The sequence below is a fragment of the Salmo trutta genome, chromosome 15 (assembly GCF_901001165.1).
Source record: "Salmo trutta chromosome 15, fSalTru1.1, whole genome shotgun sequence".
In the NCBI taxonomy this organism is placed as follows: domain Eukaryota; kingdom Metazoa; phylum Chordata; class Actinopteri; order Salmoniformes; family Salmonidae; genus Salmo; species Salmo trutta.
The window spans coordinates 31,033,120-31,053,547 of NC_042971.1; the positions used below are offsets into that span (position 1 = coordinate 31,033,120).

Genomic DNA, 20,428 nt, shown 5'->3' on the forward strand with positions numbered 1-20,428 from the left:
TGATTTTGGCCCAACAGGCCTGGCATATTCCCACGTTCAAGAAGCCTTCCGTTTTGATTGGGTTATTTTGCCTAAAAACCTGTAGTATTGAAAGTAATATTGAAAAATACAATATTATCTGCTGCATTGCATGAGCCTGAAGCCACAGACTGGCCAAACTCAAGTTTCGAAAAATGAATTCAAAAGGCACTAATAAGTCGTTTTTCGTTTAATTTGTATTTAATTCTAAGTAAGGCACAGCCTATAAACCCAATTTATAGACTATAATGATTTAATACAACAACATGTTTAAATGTTGAGCGGTTTATGTCCCTACTAGCCAATTGTGTTGCACTCGCAATTGCTTCACAATGTATTTATTTGTCGGCTATAGCCTTGAAATAATTGAAATAATATAGCCTAAATAATTCATTTTAAGCAGCTAATAGGCTCCCTGTCTGGCTCCTGGCCTATTTAGAATGTTTATATGCATGTAGCCTATTTGAAATTTGTATTTGCATTTATTATGGATCCCAACTAGCTGGTGCCAAGGCAGCAGCTACTCTTCCTGGGGTCCTGAAAAATTAAGGCAGTTATACAATTTAAATATTAAAATACATTCATTACAGAATTCATAACACTAAGTGTGTGCCCTCAGGCTCATACTCCAGTACCACATATCAACAACACAAAATCCATGTGTACGTGTGTGTAGTGCGTATGTTATCATGTGTGTTTATATGCATGTGTCTGTGCCTATGTTTGTGTTGCTTCACAGTCCCCGTTGTTCCAGAGATTAGCCAGAGATTGACATGCATATTATTAATGTTTGCTCTCTGTGTTCATCTAAGGGCTAGCAGTGCTGCCCTGTTCTGACCCATTTGCAATTTTCCTAAGTTCCTCTTTGTGGCACCTGACCACACGACTGAACAGTAGTCCAGGTGCGACAAAACTAGAGCCCGTAGGACCTGCCTTGTTGATAGTGCCAGGGTCACTTCAAGCAGTTTAGTCACCTCAACTTGCTCAATTTCCACATTATTTATTACAAGATTTAGTTGAGGTTTAGGGTTTAGTGAATGATTTCTCCCAAATACAATGCTTTTAGTTTTTGAAATATTTAGGACTAACTTATTTCTTGCCACCCATTCTGAAACTATCTGCAGCTCTTTGTTAAGTGTTGCAGTCATTTCAGCCACGTACATAGACACACTGGCTTTACTCAAAGCCAATGGCATGTTGTTAGTAAAGGTTGAAAAAAGTAAGGGGCCTAGACAGCTGCCCTGGGGAATTCCTGATTCTACCTTGATTATGTTGGAGAGGCTTCCATTAAGGAACACCCTCTGTGTTCTGTTAGACAGGTATCTCTTTATTCACAATATAGCAGGGGGTGTAAAGCCATAACACATACATTTTTCCAGCAGCAAACTATGATCGATAATGTCAAAAGCCGCACTGAAGTCTAACAAAACAGCCCCCACAATCTTTTTATCATAAATTACTCTCAGCCAATCCTCAGTAATTTGTGTAAGTGCTGTGCTTGTTGAATGTCCTTCCCGATAAGCGTGCTGAAAGTCTGTTTTCAATTTGTTTACTGTAAAATAGCATTGTATCTGGTCAAACACCATTTTTTCCAAAAAGTTTACTAAGGGTTGGTAACAGATTGATTGGTTGGCTATTTGAGCCAGTAAAGGGGGCTTTACTATTCTTAGGTAGCGGAAGAACTTTTGCTTCCCTTCAGGCCTGAGGGAACACACTTTCTAGTCTGCTTAAATTGAAGATATGGCAAATAGGAGTGGCAATATCATCTGCTATTACCCTCAGTCATTTTCCACCCAAGTTGTCAGACCCCGGTGGCTTGTCATTGTTGATAGGCAACAATATTTTTTTCACCTCTTCCACACTCACTTTATAGAATTTAAAATGACAATTCTTGTCTTTCATAATTTGGTCAAATATACTTGGATGTGTAGTGTTAGTGTTTTTTGCTGGCATGTCATGCCTAAGTTTGCTAATGTTGCCAATGAAAAAAAGTAGTTGGCAATATCAGTCGGTTTTGTAATGAATGAGCCATCTGATTCAATGGAGCCGAGTTTGCCTTTTTTCCCAACATTTCATTAAAGGTGCTTTAAAATGTTTTACTATAATTCTTTATGTCATTTACCTTTGTTTCATAGTGTAGTTTCTTCTTCTTTTCATTCAGTTTAGTCACATGATTTCTCAATTTCCGGTAAGTTTGCCAATCGGTTGTGTAGCCGATTGTGAGCTTCTTACGTTTACCTTTTCATGTTTATTCAAATACTTTTCATTCAAATCTTATGGTTTTGTTTCAATACTTCAAAACCAAATGGTAGGTCCAGTTAGTCACAAAAATAGATTGTTGTTGGTTAAATTGTTATTTTAGTGAATGGAGTGAATTTGGAATTATTTCCTGTGAGCATGGAGCGGTTTTTAGCAGAGCAGTGAGGAAAGGATGTGGAGCGCCAGAGCCACGGAGTGGGATTTCCAACCGCTCAACTCCGCTCACATACTCTGGTGCATATGTAGTTTATGTGAGTGTGTGCGGGTTTTATGTGAAAGTGTCAGTGTAGTGTGTGTGAGGGAGTGTGTATATAGTGTGTGTGTATATATAATCTTGTGAGTGTGCATAGAGTCAGTGCAAGATAGGTTCGATGCAGATAGTGCGAGAGCTAGCTATGTACTGCCCCACAAAATTGTTAAACATAGCAAGCCATTCGCTGAAGGTAAATTCATTAAAGAATGTTTAATTGACTCTGCAGCAATACTTTGCCCCGACAAGAAAGAGCTGTTTGAAAATGTTTCCCTGTCAAGACGAAGTGACATGGCATGTTGAGGATATCACTGAGAATATGGAACAGAGGTTGAAAGACAAGGTAAAGGATTTCACCTATTTCTCCTTGGTGAGAGCAGTGATACACGTGACACGCTGCAGTTGTTGATATTCTTACGAGGCATAACCCCAGACTTTGAAATTACAGAGCTGAATTCCAAACTACAAGGGAAGGGCCTTTTTGCACATCAGATGTACAGCCTTGTCAAAGCCTTCAAGGGAAAATTACTCCTCATGACCCGCCAAGTAGATGCGAACAATCTCACCCACCTTCCGACACTACTAGTCTGTTCCCTATCAGATGACCAGCGGGAGAAGTATACATCACTGCTGTGTGCTTTGAATGGTGAGTTTTCCAAGTGTTGGTTTCCTCTCCTTTCACCTGCAATGTGAATCACGCTCCCACTGACCTGCAACTTGAGCTTATCGATCTTCAGTCTGATGCTGTGATTGGAGAACTATTCAAAACAATGTCACTGACAAGGTTCTATGCATCTCTCAATGAACAAAACTTTCCAAAGATTAGGAGTCATGCTCAGAAGATGTTTGTACTGTTTGGGTCAACCTATGTATGTGAACAGACATTTTCAGTGATGAAATATAACAAGTCAAGGCCCAGATCGTCTCGTACTGACTCTCACCTCACAGCAATCCTGCGCATAGCGACATCAGAAACTATACCTGACTTCACTGCTCTAGTCAATGCCCATCAGAGACTTCACTCCTCACACTGATTCAGTAGTTTAAATGTAATATTGAGCTGTCAACACAGTCACATGATGTATAATCCTGTAATATGATTCTGGCCCGCGATGGCCAAAATATATTCTAATGTGGCCCTTCATGGAAAATAATTGCCCTGGCCTGTCCTATTGTCACGCCTTCCACCGAAGGTGGTTCCTCTCCCTGTTCGGGCGGTGCTTGGCGGTCGGCGTCACCGGCCTACACGCCATCACCGATCCTTTTTTCCTTTTCCGTTTGTTTTGTCTGTGGTTCTTTCACACCTGGTTTCATTTGCCTTAATTTCTGTGTGTATAATTACCCCTGCTGCCTGCCTAGGTTTGTGTGGGATTATTCATGTGATGTTGCTAGTTAAGGGTGTGCCTTATTTGTTTTCACGTATTATACCAAGTGTGTATAAGTTTAGGAGCGTTGTTTGTTTTCCCCTCCTTCCGTGAGTACTGGTTTCTCTGTTGTCAAGGGCGTTCATTTTGGTATTGTACCTGACCTGTATGTTTGTGGACTTGCCTATTAAATAACGCATCTCGGACATCTCTGCTCTCCTGCGCTTGACTCTTTCACCTACCTCTAAACACAAGCTCGTCACACCTATATTGTCCTTCTCCCTTAGTGTGCATATTTATTTCTAGTTGTAACTACTATTCACTATCAGACTTCACATGTCTCACCCACTAATACTACTACAGGAAGAAGGTAATAAGACTCAGGAACATTCTAGTCATCCACACAGAGGCCAACTGACAGGCTTTATGGGGACTCTTGCTTGACTGATAAGATATAAAACCTACAGGTATAGGACTTTTGCCAGGGCCTTGTGAGGGCTCAGTATGCTTAACTAAACTCTACTTTTTCCTCTGAGTGTGACTATATTATAGCTCTTGGCAGACCTGTTGCCTGTTGTCCAATGAGGGTTCTTTGATTAGGAACAGAGAGTTTTAACAGGCAAAGAGAGGGCTGTTCCACTGATGGACTTCCCAGATATGGGCCAATGGGACACCTGGCATGCTGAACTATACTGTACACAGGCCCTATAACTTCATAAATGGTCCGTGAACTCCGGGCTATAGGTGAAACTGCACTATGCATGTCAATTGGCTTTAAGGGGTGTCATGACATATTTTTCTTCCTTCCATAATATGTCCCCCAGTTGGTAGAGGAAATAGGTGAGAGTAATGTCTCCAAATATTATCAATTGATTGCTATCAGTAACTTACCGTTGAAACAAGGTCTCCACATATTTGTTTGGCAGATGGCCCTGAAATAATGGATATTCCAAAATGTCCTAACTGTCAAACTGCCAATGGCAAGAAAGGGGTCAAAAATCACATGACAGTCCTGAAACACTTTCAGAATGAACCATCAGTCATATAAATAAAAATAGTATCCCTATAGGGCTTATGACTTTCATTTCTTGGTGTAGTTCTTGGATTTAATTTCTTAGTGTAACAGGGATACTCACACTGGCCCAGCTCCCTCAGACCAAACACATCTCCTCTGTGAGAGAAGGGAGAGGCTGGCCCCGGAGACCCCGCTGGCCCAGGTACACCTCTCTCCCCTGGGGCTCCTCGCTGGCCCTGGGGCCCTGTGGGAACCACAGCACAGTCTGCCTCAACACAACACTGTCTTTACACATAACATACTAATCGAATGTGTGAACATGCATACTGTATGTGCAAGTGCCAAACTGCTTGGTACCTTAAGTGGTAGTGTATGGGTGTGATACAGATGTGGGGGTAAGACTTATACCTCTGGGTCCCATGGGTCCAGATTTCCCTATGAGGCCTGTCTCTCCGGTGCGTCCAGGGGGTCCCGCCACACCTTGGGGTCCAACTGGTCCTGGGGGGCCTCTTGCTCCTTGAACAAAAACTAGTTAACTCAGTCAGAATCCCACCTGATTCAGACACTTTTCTTTTTAAACTTGGTGCACTTTTCTGTAAATTGATAACACAACAGAGTCAAATAGCTGCCATGTAAAACTATGGAGGAAGAAAAGTGAATAGTTAACCATCTGAGGTTCATGAGGTCCTGCAGTAAAGTCTCTCACCTGGAAGGCCAATGGTGGGGGGAGAGATGGGGGTGGGCTGGGCTGCTCCCACCTCGTTATCTGAAGACCTATCTGGGGAGGATCTGAATGGGAGAGGTGGTGGTCCTGCCTCCTCCAGTAACACAATCTGACACAAAACAAAGTAAGATTAGTGTGTTGAGATATGAGGCCTTGTTAATAGGTTCATGTATGCGGTATTGTTTAAATAACATGTTTGGTTGATGCAAGCTTACCTTGGACTCAAGAATATTCAGTCTATTATTCATATCAGTATAACCAGTGCAGTTCATACATTCTAGGAAGAGAGAGCAAAAGAAAGAAAGAAAGAGGGAGAGAGGTAACAGTTAGTAATACATTGTAGCTTGTTGCTTTAAGTGAGAGATACCATATTATCTCTCAAGTTAGCAGAAACAGATGAGACTCATACCTTTGTCCTTTCAATACATCCATACCAATTCACAGTGCAATGGTGTGCATTTGCAATAATGCAATTCCAATAGCAGAGGACATGGTTTGGCATATGGTTTGGCTTAAGAAGATACACATTTTCTAGCCAGACTAGCACAAAAGATAAAAACAAACACACAGTGTGTTGCGTCAGACTGTGTTGTTGTAAGAGACAGAGAGAGGGTTCATGTAGTGGCTGGGACATTATGAAGTGTGCCAGTCAAAGCAGCAGCACAGCGGCATGGTGACACAGGATGGAGAGACAGCAAACGCCCTGTGCTTAGATGACATACAGGCTGGAGAGAGGGAAAGAAAGTAGTGAGAGGGAGGTGAGAAATGGAGAAAATGACGGCGAAAGAGAGATAGATAGAGGAAGAGTGAAAGAGAATGATGTGAAGCTTGCCTGGCAGCCTCCCTGACCATCAAGCTTCTCTCTTTGCCAGAGAAAAAAACCTTCCCTCCTCCTTTGCCAATTCTACCAACTCCTGGCCAAAGTGTCCTTCTCTGTCAGGCAGCTCTGAGACTTGGCATCAGCCATGTGTTCAAACGGCACTGCCACTCTGGCCCGCTCCAGTGCTTGACAGAGACACCCACCACGGTCTACCACCTCTGACAGGACAGCCTTACCGCTGCCTGCTGCCCGGTGCCCGTCTTTATGCCAACATGCCATAGCAACATCACGCTATGAAGGGCAGAGAGGGGCCAGGGCCAGGCTGTCATGTCCTAAAATGCTCTGGGATTTGGAATGGAATGGAACATAGTACAACCACCCTTAGTTCATCTACTGATACTGTATGATACCTACTGTGTACAGTTGAAGTCGGAAGTTTACATACACTTAGGTTGAGGTCATTAAAACTCATTTTTCAACCACCATATTTTTGGCAAGTCGGTTAGGACATCTACTTCGTGCATGACACAAGTAATTTTCCAACAATTGTTTACAGACAGATTATTTCACTTATAATTCACTGTATCACAATTCCAGTGGGTCAGAAGTTTACATACACTAAGTTGACTGTGCCTTTAAACAGCTCAGAAAATTCCAGAAAATGATGTCATGGCTTTAAAAGCTTCTGATAGGCTAATTGACATAATTTGAGTCAATTGGAGGTGTACCTGTGGATGTATTTCAATGCCTACCTCTTTGCTTGACATCATGGGAAAATCAAAAGAAATCAGCCAAGACCTCAGAAAAATAATTGTAGACCTCCACAAGTCTGGTTCATCCTTGGGAGCAATTTCCAAACGCCTGAAGGTACCACGTTCATCTGTACAAACAATAGTACGCAAGTATAAACACCATGGGACCACGCAGCCGTCATACCGCTCAGGAAGGAGACGTGTTCTGTCTCCTAGAGATGAACGTACTTTGGTGCGAAAAGTGCAAATCAATCCCAGAACAACAGCAAAGGACCTTGTGAAGATGCTGGAGGAAACAGGTACAAAATTATCTATATCCACAGTAAAACGAGTCCTATACCGACATAACCTGAAAGGCCGCTCAGCAAGGAAGAAGCCACAGCTCCAAAACCGCCATAAAAAAAGCCAGACTATGGTTTGCAACTGCACATGGGGACAAAGATCATACTTTTTGGAGAAATGTCCTCTGGTCTGATGAAACAAAAATAGAACTCTTTGGCCATAATGACCATCGTTATGTTTGGAGGAAAAAGGGGGAGGCTTGCAAGCTGAAGAACACCATCCCAACCGTGAAGCACGGGGGTGGCAGCATCATGTTGTGGGGGTGCTTTACTGCAAGAGGGACTGGTGCACTTCACAAAATAGATGGCATCATGAGAAAGGATGTGGATATATGTGGATATATTGAAGCAACATCTCAAGACATCAGTCAGAAAGTTAAAGCTTGGTTGCAAATGGGTCTTCCAAATGGACAATGACCCCAAGCATTCTTCCAAAGTTGTGGCAAAATGGCTTAAGGACAACAAAGTCAAGGTATTGGAGGGGCCAACACAAAGCCCTGACCTCAATCCTATAGGATCTGAAAAAGCGTGTGCAAGCAAGGAGGCCTACAAATCTGACTCAGTTACACCAGCTCTGTCAGGAGGAATGGGCCAACATTCACCCAACTTATTGTGGGAAGCTTGTGGAAGGCTACGCAAAACGTTTGACCCAAGTTAAACAATTTAAAGGCAATGCAACCAAATACGAATTGAGTGTATGTAAACTTCTGACCCACTGGGAATGTGATGAAAGAAATAAAAGCTGAAATAAATAATTCTCTCTACTATTATTCTGACATTTCACATTCTTAAAATAAAGTGGTGATCCTAATTTTTTCTAGTTTTTACTAGGATTAAATGTCAGGAATTGTGAAAAACTGAGTTTAAATGTATTTGGTTAAGGTGTGTGTATGTGAACTTCCAACTTCAACTGTATATGTGGGAATTATATTTCTTACGAAATTGAAAACATAGCCAGGGATGTCCTAGGGGTTGATCAAGGAAAAGCACATGTCAGGCCTATGCTTAGAATCACCTTCATGAACTGCAGTGTTTTGTGTACATGGCATTTCCATAGCATTTCACACAAATTCTCAAAGCATTTTATGTTGTCTGTCTGGCGTAACTCTATGGAACTGGTTCCCAAACTTTTGGGGGGTTGAGAACCATTGTAGCTTTTTGAGTTCCCTTGTGACACACCAAGTACACAAACAAAATGGGTTCTAGACAGCACTCCATCTTAGGACACAACCCCAAAAAGAATTAGCTGCAAACCACCCCATCCCACCCCAAACCACCCAACCCACCCCACCCCACCCCAAACCATCCCAACCCACCCCAACCCACCCCAAACCACCCCAAACCATCCCAACCCACCCCAAACCACCCCAAACCATCCCAAAACACCCCAACCCACCCCAAACCATCCCAACCCACCCCAACCCACCCCAAACCATCCCAACCCACCCCAACCCACCCCAACCCATCCCAAACCACCCCAAACCATCCCAAACCACCCCAACCCACCCCAAACCATCCCAACCCACCCCAACCCACCCCAAACCACCCCAACCCAACCCACCCCACCCCAAACCATCCCAACCCACCCCAACCCACCCCAAACCACCCCAAACCACCCCAACCCACCCCAAACCATCCCAAACCACCCCAACCCACCCCAAACCATCCCAAACCACCCCAACCCACCCCAAACCACCCCAACCCATCCCAACCCACCCCAAACCATCCCAACCCACCCCAACCCACCCCAACCCATCCCAAACCACCCCAACCCACCCCAACCCACTCCAACCCACCCCAAACCACCCCAACCCACCTCAACCCACCCCAACCCACCTCAACCCACCCCAACCCATCTATGAAAAATACATCACTATGTTGTCTGGGAAAACATTGTCTGTCATTCAGCTACAGACTACATCAAAGTGTGCATTGTTGACTTGGCATAAAATAAAATAAAATGCTACATCAAATTATGCCATGTGCATGTGGTTATTAATACGTGGAATTAACATTTATGGCCTAAAAGTCGTGTTTTTCCTCCAGTTTTCTGAGTAATGAATGTGACATCAGCGTGAAGGTGTTTGTTGACACGTGGAATATATGCTGGAAATCATGGAACATTGCAAGACCTGAGGTGGGATGCCAAGAGACAGACAAGGGAATGAACAGATCAGAGAGACCCTAAAACACATTGGTTACACTGTTATAAAATGTGTTTACACTGTTCTTTTCAACTCAAATCAAATTGTAAGTTTCACAATTCCAATTGTATGAGCTCATTTTTTAGGCAGTTCATGAAGGTGATTCTAAGCATAGGCCTGACGTGCTTTTCCTTGATCAACCCCTAGGACATTGTCAATTTTGAATCTTCTCTCTCCTTTGCTGTTTTCAATCTCGTAAGAAATATAATTCCCACATATATACAGTAGGTATCATACAGTATCAGTAGATGAACTAAGAGTGGTTGTACTATGTTCCATTCCATTACAAATCCCAGGCCACAGAATGCGCATGGCAAGAAGACAAGAAGAGAAAGGAGGGTGATGATGATTATCCATTGTCTCCACTGTCAATCAAGACAAACTCTGCACTGGGGTCTTTAGTCTGATGAGATACCAAAATAAAGAGGTTGATTCAAGAGATTCAGGCCATCTGCACAGCATGTGTGTGTGTGTGTGTGTGTGTGTGTGTGTGTGTGTGTGTGTGTGTGTGTGTGTGTGTGTGTGTGTGTGTGTGTGTGTGTGTGTGTGTGTGTGTGTGTGTGTGTGTGTGTGTGTGTGTGTGTGTGTGTGTGTGTGGTGGAGTTCTGTGGTGGCCTTGGCAGGTTCCCCCAGCAGCCTGAGTGATCTTGAACAGTAACATGACTAATTCACGCACTCAAGCTGCCTGTTGCGTTGATGCACAATCAGGCACTGAAAGCACATTTGCAGCTTTTCCCCCCACACACATTCATATTGCTATATAATGACTGCCAGGAGGCCAGTACAGACAGAATGGTGATGTTTCTCCTGGCATAGGTACTGCAATAACATAAGACAACCTTTTATGGTCACAAAAATGTGCTGTGGGTTTTTGTGGCGTGGTTAGGGTTAGGGTTGTGGTTAGGGTTAGAGTTAGGGTTAGGGTTCCCATGACTATGGAAGGGAATCAAGGTCTGCAGCAGCTGGATACAGAATGGAACCCATGCAGTGAAGAGGAGTGATAAGACAACGTCGAGCCCATAACTTTGAAAGTCTCTTGTTGCATGTCTACTGAAAACTCAAGGATCATTTTCAAATGTAGCTCAAAATCTACTCCAAATTTCCTTTATTCATTTTTCAACGGATTACCCATGAAACATAATTGACTCAAGGTGAAATGGAAACGTGCTGCCGGGAAAATATTAAATTCACGCGGCTCTCCTGATGACTGAAGGACAAGTAGTCTCAGCCGCTAGCTGAATTACAGCCTGGTGTAAAACCTGTAATATGATAAATACAGGCCTGGATGACACTACACATAGCAGGGACGCGATGCTGCCGTCTTGTGATTTTTATTTGAAAAGTTTTATTTAACTAGGTGATGACAAGAGTCGGCCATTTTAGCGAACACCACCGTTAACACTTGGCATGAGAGGCACCTCTGTAAATCTGTGACTGTTGTGCGCACACTGACAGCTCTGCACCACACCTCAACATATACTGCTCAAAAAAATAAAGGGAACACTTAAACAACACAATGTAACTCCAAGTCAATCACACTTCTGTGAAATCAAACTGTCCACTTAGGAAGCCACACTGATTGACAATACATTTCACATGCTGTTGTGCAAATGGAATAGACAACAGGTGGAAATTATAGGCAATTAGCAAGACACCCACAATAAAGAAGTGGTTCTGCAGGTGGTAACCACAGACCACTTCTCAGTTCCTATGCTTCCTGGCTGATGTTTTGGTCACTTTTGAATGCTGGCGGTGCTTTCACTCTAGTGGTAGCATGAGACGGAGTCTACAACCCACACAAGTGGCTCAGGTAGTGCAGCTCATCCAGGATGGCACGTCAATGCGAGCTGTGGCAAGAAGGTTTGCTGTGTCTGTCAGCGTAGTGTCCAGAGCATGGAGGCGCTACCAGGAGACAGGCCAGTACATCAGGAGACGTGGAGGAGGCCGTAGGAGGGCAACAACCCAGCAGCAGGACCGCTACCTCCGCCTTTGTGCAAGGAGGAGCAGGAGAAGCACTGCCAGAGCCCTGCAAAATGACCTCCAGCAGGCCACAAATGTGCATGTGTCTGCTCAAACGGTCAGAAACAGACTCCATGAGGGTGGTATGAGGGCCCGACGTCCACAGGTGGGGGTTGTGCTTACAGCCCAACACCGTGCAGGATGTTTGGCATTTGCCAGAGAACACCAAGATTGGCAAATTCGCCACTTGCGCCCTGTGCTCTTCACAGATGAAAGCAGGTTCACACTGAGCACATGTGACAGACGTGACAGAGTCTGGAGACGCCGTGAAGAACGTTCTGCTGCCTGCAACATCCTCCAGCATGACCGGTTTGGCGGTGGGTCAGTCATGGTGTGGGGTGGCATTTCTTTGGGGGGCCGCACAGCCCTCCATGTGCTCGCCAGAGGTAGCCTGACTGCCATTAGGTACCGAGATGAGATCCTCAGACCCCTTGTGAGACCATATGCTGGTGCGGTTGGCCCTGGGTTCCTCCTAATGCAAGACAATGCTAGACCTCATGTGGCTGGAGTGTGTCAGCAGTTCCTGCAAGAGGAAGGCATTGATGCTATGGACTGGCCCGCCCGTTCCCCAGACCTGAATCCAATTGAGCACATCTGGGACATCATGTCTCGCTCCATCCACCAACGCCACGTTGCACCACAGACTGTCCAGGAGTTGGCGGATGCTTTAGTCCAGGTCTGGGAGGAGATCCCTCAGGAGACCATCCGCCACCTCATCAGGAGCATGCCCAGGCATTGTAGGGAGGTCATACAGGCACGTGGAGGCCACACACACTACTGAGCCTCATTTTGACTTGTTTTAAGGACATTACATCAAAGTTGGATCAGCCTGTAGTGTGGTTTTCCACTTTAATTTTGAGTGTGACTCCAAATCCAGACCTCCATGGGTTGATAAATTGGATTTCCATTGATTATTTTTGTGTGATTTTGTTGTCAGCACATTCAACTATGTAAAGAAAAAAGTATTTAATAAGATTATTTCATTCATTCAGATCTAGGATGTGTTATTTTAGTGTTCCCTTTATTTTTTTGAGCAGTATATATATATATATATATATATATATATAGCGCGAGAGAGAGAGAGAGAGAGAGAGAGAGAGAGAGAGAGAGAGAGAGAGAGAGAGAGAGAGAAAATATAAACACAACTTGCAACAATTTCAAAGATTTTACTGAGTTACAGTTCCTCCCCTCTCCACACCACTGCCACTCTCTGTTGTCATCTATGCATAGTCACTTTAATAACTCAACCTACATGTACATACTACCTCAACTAACCGGTGCCCCCGCACATTGACTCTGTACCGGCACCCCCCTGTATATATTGTTATTTTTTACTGCTCCTCTAATTATTTGTTACTTTAATCTCTTATTCATAAAATTAACACATTTACTCTTATTCATAAAATTAACACATTTACAAGAGAGAGAACGAACTATCCGTACCAAACTTTAAATTATATTTCCAGGCACTAGCATTTCGTCCCATCCTAAATGGGTTTAGACATGATTCTTCCTGCCCCTGGCTGAGTTTAGAGAGATATATGATGTCTCCTATTGACCTGGAAGAGGTGGTCTTCTATGCTTTGGTCCTATTATTGCTCACACAATCTCTATTTGGGGCAAAATGTTAAAACAATGTAACTGGGAATCAAAATGGCATACCCATGCTCCAATATTTCACAAAAATGCCTTGCGATCTGCAGGGTGGCCTTTTGCATCCCCTCAATGGTCCAAATGTGGAATTCGTACCCTTGCAAATATCATGGACAGAAATGGTTCGAGAACATTCCAAGATTTGAGAACTATATTCTATATTTACAACTTAGGTCATTTATCCTGGCCTATGGAGTCTCTTGGGAACACAACTATCGAACAATCCAATGAAGGTATTTAGAAATAAATGATCTGGGCTCACGAAACGAATGATCTGACGTGGGAGTGCCCTGTTGTTAAATGCTTCTGGGACAAAGTTACAAAATTAAGTGCATGAATGTAAATATTCAATGCTTTGCATCCATTACTTAACGATGATAGCTCCTTGAATCTCTCAATAAATCAGAGACAATTGCTGCTGGCAGGCAGCACTGTTGCAAAAAAAAAATGTTGGCTCTGGACAAATACACTTGACTCTGTAAAGAATAATCTCAGCTAAAGCCCAAAATCTATAAAGTCCAAACATAGAAATAAAATATACAGTATATAGTGGTGGTATGGGGGGAGGGGTCATTATTGACAAGCAACCTTAGTTGATGGGGGGGTGAAGCCATGGATGGAAAACATGGCTTCTGGGGGAGGGGGGGGGGGGGGTAGATGGTTGGATGGAGACATGTTGGATGGGTGGGGTTGGGGATGGAGGCTCACTTCTCTTTGCAGATTATTTTCCTTTACATGCTATATTTATTGTTACTTCTTGTGATATGATCATGGTGATCAATACTTTGTATTTGTGTACTTAAAAAAAGCTTTATTTTGAGTGGCAGCCCACAGGTGGATGCGAGCAAACAATGAAATTATATGAGTTTGTGGATTGTGCCCCCCCCCCACACACACACACACCAGAAAATGACAAAGTGAATAAAGATTTGGTCACAAAAAAAATACAAGTTTAAAAAAAGGAGACATGACAGGAGATGCAGTTTCAGCACAAAAAAAAGTTGACATTTTGGCGCGTTAGAGTGAAAGATAGATGAGCCGCTAAACTAACAGCCAGACTGTGGCCTGTCTAACCTCATAAAGACCTGTTTTCACTTACCCCTGAGGAGAAACTCCCAGCCACATATTGACCTGAACCCCAGAGCCTCCTCCTCCTGCCTCACAGAGGTCAAGGGTGGACGTGCAGGATGGGCAGAAGTGAAGAAACTGGCTCCTCAACACAGGAACAAACTTGAAGAGTTATAGGCTGTAATTGCTGCCTCATTTGGCATCATGTTAAACAGATCACGTCCAGCAGGATGGAGCCTAGATATCTAGCCTATACGCTAGTATTTTGTCAGTTCGCTCAAGACTATCATTGCCATCAATGCATGATTACACAAAAATGATGCCTGCATATCTCAAGTTAGGATTTGGCCCAGTGTGCAATAGGGGGGGTGACTGTACAATGTCTATCCCTAGACAAGAGGAAGATACCGATCATAAACAGCCTTGTAGACAGATAACTTATCTTCCACACCTGCTAGTGTTTTTCATCTCATGCGGTGTAGCTATTAGGGTTGATTCATCTTGTCTTTTAAAGCCATTATGATACATAGTTCTGTGATGGATTTACCTCTTGCTGTATTTCTTTGGTCTTACTTTGTTACAGATACCGTACAGTCAACGTCTCCTCCTTCCTTCCTCTTCCTCAGTAAGAGATATGAATTTATGAACTGTTGACCTTGACGGTGCTTGTCTCTGCTCCATGGATCTGAGGCTCAGGTAAAGTCTATAAGGGTCGCATTTCAAAAGATGAAATGTGCCCAGAGTCCGACATCCTGGCACAGACTGCTGTCTGGTCTAAACCCAGGCGTGCTTTTCCTGCGGTGTAGTGTACCACTGGGTAAAGGTCTACCTTCAGACCACTGGACAGGAGAGAGGAGGTGGAAAATACAGATGTTCTCTTCAGTCAGCAGTAAAAGAGAGCGAGAGAGGGAGACACCCCCTGAAGACAATGAAGTATGCAGGCCCAGAGAGGTGAATACTTTCCCAGATGGAGAGATGGGGTGAAGGACCCATTGGACATTTTTGGCAGCAACACGAGAGGCAGTAAGCAGATGATAAGGACAGTTGAGGTTTTGAAATGTACACACCATACGCACGCACGCTTCGCACATATGCCCAAACACACACACACACACCGACTTCAATAGAGGAACAGAAGAGTTATGAAGCATCTTCATGGTGAAAAGTTCATTGCAATAAACTACACGCAAAACAGATACACATAAACAATCTCACCACACTCATGGAACACACCCATCGACACATAGTTGTGGAGGAAGATGTTTCTGGAAATGTTGCTTTGCAGCTCAGGGCATAAAAACACCAGTCTCCCTCATCGACAGCGCTGGGCTAATAATAGCACATCTCCCAGACAAAACAAATGGGTCTACAACCTCTTCCTATGCCTATTTTACAGTATGTACAGTGTGTAAAGCACAATATTTATACTGCATGAGTCCAGTTGCCAGCTAATCCTGATCCAGACCATTGTATACCCCTCCCCATGCAGAATGAGATTGTTAGACTAGGTCTCCCTGGTGCAGATTTGACAGACCACTCTGAGGTGGTCTCTAGCTGTCTGACTGTACCCATAAACAAAATAGACTTGATCACACAAACACAGCTCAAAACAAAGCACAAGCCACTACTTAGTGGTGAAATTGTCATAAAAGACCAAATGGGGGACATTTCCCTCTTCTCGTCCCCTATGCGATGTCTAGCCCCAATCCAACTAACCCAAGCCACAACAACAAGACGAATTCTAAACAATCACTCACAAACTCGCAGATCCTGTGTCTGTCTTAAAACGAACAAAACCTACATTGTTAGTGATTCCATTGACATGAACTGTTCTAACAAAGTTTTCTTGTTTCAATAGCTGTTGTGCCTGATGAGATGGGTTATCGCCAGATAATATAAGGCACTTAGAGACCTTGCGGATACCATTCATTGTACTTCATCTACTTTATTACTGCGTTATGCGCCACCATTTAGAATAAAGTGGTGGTATCATCTGACTGAGTCAGAGTCAGAGATGTAAACGGAGCTGGGTGGATCTGGCAGACTTTATCAACGTGAGGGGGAGACCTCCCTGCTGAGGAGCGTTCGACACATTTCTCAGCTCGAACACTCAAAGCTATGCGAAACTTTAAATGCTCAAAGGAATGAATGATTCCATGCCTCGTGTAATTCAGACCTTCTGGTACTGTACAGTAACAGGGGTCATATGCTCTCACTTAACGGACCTTTTAAGGTTTACAACTCACGCACTATAATGTACATACGTACGTACTCACAGAAATCTTTAAGATTGCTTTGTGTTTAAGAGTAAGATGGATGGACTGTTGACAAGGCTGATTGTGCTATCTGATTAAAACAGGGAGTCATGTAGCCATCTAGACTTTTTTAAAGCTCCTAAATGAAACTAGCAGTCTCTTCTGTAGGCCTACAGACATCAAAAGGGGACCATCGAGCTCTCCCAGAAGTTTGGTTGGTGCATAAAATCTGTGAATTCAGATAAATAAAAAGGCGTGATGGGTCCGCACTCAAAAAGATGTTGCATAAAGCTTACTACATTTTTGGATTGTCTTATTATTTTCACTGCATCAGGGATAGCGTACACAGACGTTTTGGCTTTGCAGCTTTCTTCAGTGTGTAGGTACACATCTTTTTCATTCATAGACACAGAAAGGTCACTGTGAAGTATTAACTGTGTTTAGTTACTCGACAGATGGGTACGCCAGCTGTTTTGCGAAGTATCCCATTCCCAACAGTTGCTTATAAAGGACATGTCAAAATTATGGCAGATTCTGGAATTACAGTATTACTTGAGTTTGAGGAATGAGGCTTGATTAAACTGCTGGCTTACTTAGAGCTCTGGAATCAGCTGGCATGTGGCTGAATGCTAAATGGAGCTCCCCAGTAGAAGTGGCCAGCCCCCACCCCTCCCTCAGCGGTCAGTCAGAGTTGGGCCTGGCTGTGTCTTCTCAGTCTCCTTAGTTCTGGCAGATTTACGGGAGGTCACAGTGTGGCACACTTCCTGGTGGACTGTCAATTCCCCAACATACTAACTCAAGGTAACTCAAGGAGTCAAAGTCATTTGAGTAAAGACTAGCTATGGAAAAATGTGCTTTCAGTTTGGGCGAGCATTGCACAAAAGATATCTGAACCCTAGTGGAGGATACATATGCTAAAGTAAAACTTTGTCAGGGGATACTTTTAGTAGTCATTCTACACTCCACGTCCACTGTCCCCAGCCATGATGCTTTGATGGAAGATGGAACTTGAAGTCAAACCATAATAAGTAATTGTGTCCTGCTTGTTTTCTCATAGCTCTCCACATCGGCATACAGCAGTTTCCTACAGTGTGCAGCTGCTCCTCTTATGTCTTTATCATCCAAACAACATTCTCAGTGTTCTCCTGTTTCCCATGCTACAAGCCCAAGCAAATAACACCAGGGAGAGGATTTGATCGTGCCGCTATCACAATGAGTCTGCAGGAATTTATGGGAAAACAGGTTGGCCAAAGATTGTCTGCATTGAACACCATCCTCTTCATAACTCAAAGTGGGACTAACCGTACCCCAAAACACATCAACTCCATGATCCCAGACTAACTCCAATTTGCATACCGTCCCAACAGATCCATAGATGACGCAATCTCAATTGCACTCCACACTGCCCTCACCCACCTAGATAAGAGGAATACTTATGTGAGAATGCTGTTCATTGACTACAGCTCAGCGTTCAACGCCATAGTCCCCTCCAAGCTCGTCACCAAGCTTAGGACCATGGGACTGAAAATGGCGCTTCAGAGGGGGGTGTAGACAGCCCAGTACATCACTGGGGCTGAGCTCCCTGACATTCAGGACCTGGCCATCCAGGTGGTGTGAAAAGAAGGCCCAGAGCATGGTTAAAGACTCCAGCCACCAAGCCATAGACTGTTCTCTCGGCTTCCGCATGGCAAGCAGTACCGGTGCATCAAGTCTGACACCAACAGGCTCCTGAACAGCTTCTATACCCAAGCCATAAGACTGCTAAATGGCTAACCGGACTATCTGAGTTGACTCCTGTATTTTACCAGGTAAGTTGACTGAGAACACATTCTCATTTACAGCAACAACCTGGGGAATAGTTACAGGGGAGAGGAGGGGATGAATGAGCCAATTGTAAGCTGAGGATGATTAGGTGACCGTGATGGTATGAGGGCCAGATTGGGAATTTAGCCAGGACACCAGGGTTAACACCCCTACTCTTACGATAAGTGCAATGGGATCTTTAATGACCTCAGAGAGTCAGGACACCCGTTTAACATCCCATCCGAAAGACATCACCCTACACAGGGCAGTGTCCCCAATCTGGGGGATTGGGATATTTTTTTTAGACCAGAGGAAAGAGTGCCTCCTACTGGCCCTCCAACACCACTTCCAGCAGCATCTGGTCTCCCATCTAGGGACTGACCAGGACTAACCATGCTTAGCTTCAGAAGCAAGCCAGCAGTGGGATGCAGGGTGGTATGCTGCTGGCAGTACAAAAATCTCTATGCACACTCACAGGGTCCTACATACTCACGCACACTGAAACTCCAACACACACACAAACACTCCATAATTTACTCACACACACACAATATGCACATACACTTATACTGACTCTACACACACACACATCCACTCACATACAATCATATTCGCTGCTGCTACTCTGTTTATCATATATCCTGATGGCTAGTCACCTTACCCCTTTATATACAGTTGAAGTCGGAAGTTTACATACACCTTAGCGAAATAACATTTAATCCTAGTAAAAGGTCCCTGTTTTAGGCCAATTAGGATCACCACTTTGTTTTAAGAATGTGAAATGTCAGAATAATAGTAGAGAGAATTATTTATTTGAGGTTTTATTACTTTCATCACATTCCCTGTGAGTCAGAAGTTTACCTATACTCGTTTTGCGTAGCCTTCCACAAGCTTCCCACAATAAATTGGGTGAATTTTGGCCCATTTTTCCTGACAGAGCTGGTGTAACGGAGTCAGGTTTGTAGGCCTCCTTGCTCGCACACGCTTTTTCAGTTCTGGGATAGTGTGAGTCTATGTCCCACTCTGAACCTGAACTCTAACCCTTAACCTCTAGGGAAGTGAGCCGGATCCCTCTCTTACGGCCTGTGGGGCCACAGTGTGTCCACCTGTCCCGTTCAGCTGTCTTCTACCATTTCTTGCTCTGCAATCCACTGCGCTCCACTGTCTATCCGTCTGTCTGTCTGGTTCTCATGTTCCTTGGTGCAATGTGTCATGCCATTCCATTTTGATTATCACTTACCAAAGCTGATATATATTGGCAGTTGGATGAACAACTGACGGAAGCTTAATGGGACAATTTATCTTTTCCAGTCTAAGGTTGTGGTTATTGCTTGCTACTAAGCGATATGGGCCGGTCCAGCTTGGGAACTTCCTATTCAAGAAAAATACAAACTTGGTTCTCACAATCAAACCACTGTTTGAGCGTATAAACCGTATCTCTGTAGTGCGTTAATAATAGTAAACTAATGTACGTTTTTCCTTACAGTAGGTAGAGCTAGCATCTGTTTATGTTTTCCATACTCGTATCAATCAGTAAGTTGCAAGACGAGAGCAATATGTGGAATTCATGTGAATGGTGGAGAATGTTCTCAGATGTTAAATTAGCCATGCATGCTGTGTGATATGAAACAAGTTATGGAAAAACAAATAATCGGCATTAGAATCAGTTCACTTGAGGACAAACAGAAACAGAGTTTACATGGCAGATTTCCAAGCAAAGGTGCAAGGTTGTGTGAGTTAACCCTGTTACATCTGGGGTGCATTAATGAACCAGAAACACATATCCACTCAAACCACTTTTTACCAGACACGTCTGTACATTGTAACTCACACACTCACATTGATGTGGCTGTACATGTTGCTGAACTACAGAGAAATATATG

The 20,428-nt window shown here is 43.8% G+C and overlaps 1 protein-coding gene across 1 annotated transcript in view; it reads right to left on the bottom strand.

The window, feature by feature from the left end:
- LOC115148803 (collagen alpha-1(XXVI) chain) overlaps positions 1-20,428 on the bottom strand; it is a 40,738-nt gene that overhangs the window by 4,674 nt on the left and 15,636 nt on the right. Inside the window, exons 4-7 of the mRNA XM_029691041.1 lie at positions 5,846-5,907; positions 5,613-5,739; positions 5,315-5,422; positions 5,028-5,150 (exon numbers count right to left, since the gene is read on the bottom strand). Coding sequence (XP_029546901.1) covers positions 5,028-5,150; positions 5,315-5,422; positions 5,613-5,739; positions 5,846-5,907 — 420 coding nt within the window. The remainder of the gene's footprint in view (positions 1-5,027; positions 5,151-5,314; positions 5,423-5,612; positions 5,740-5,845; positions 5,908-20,428) is intronic.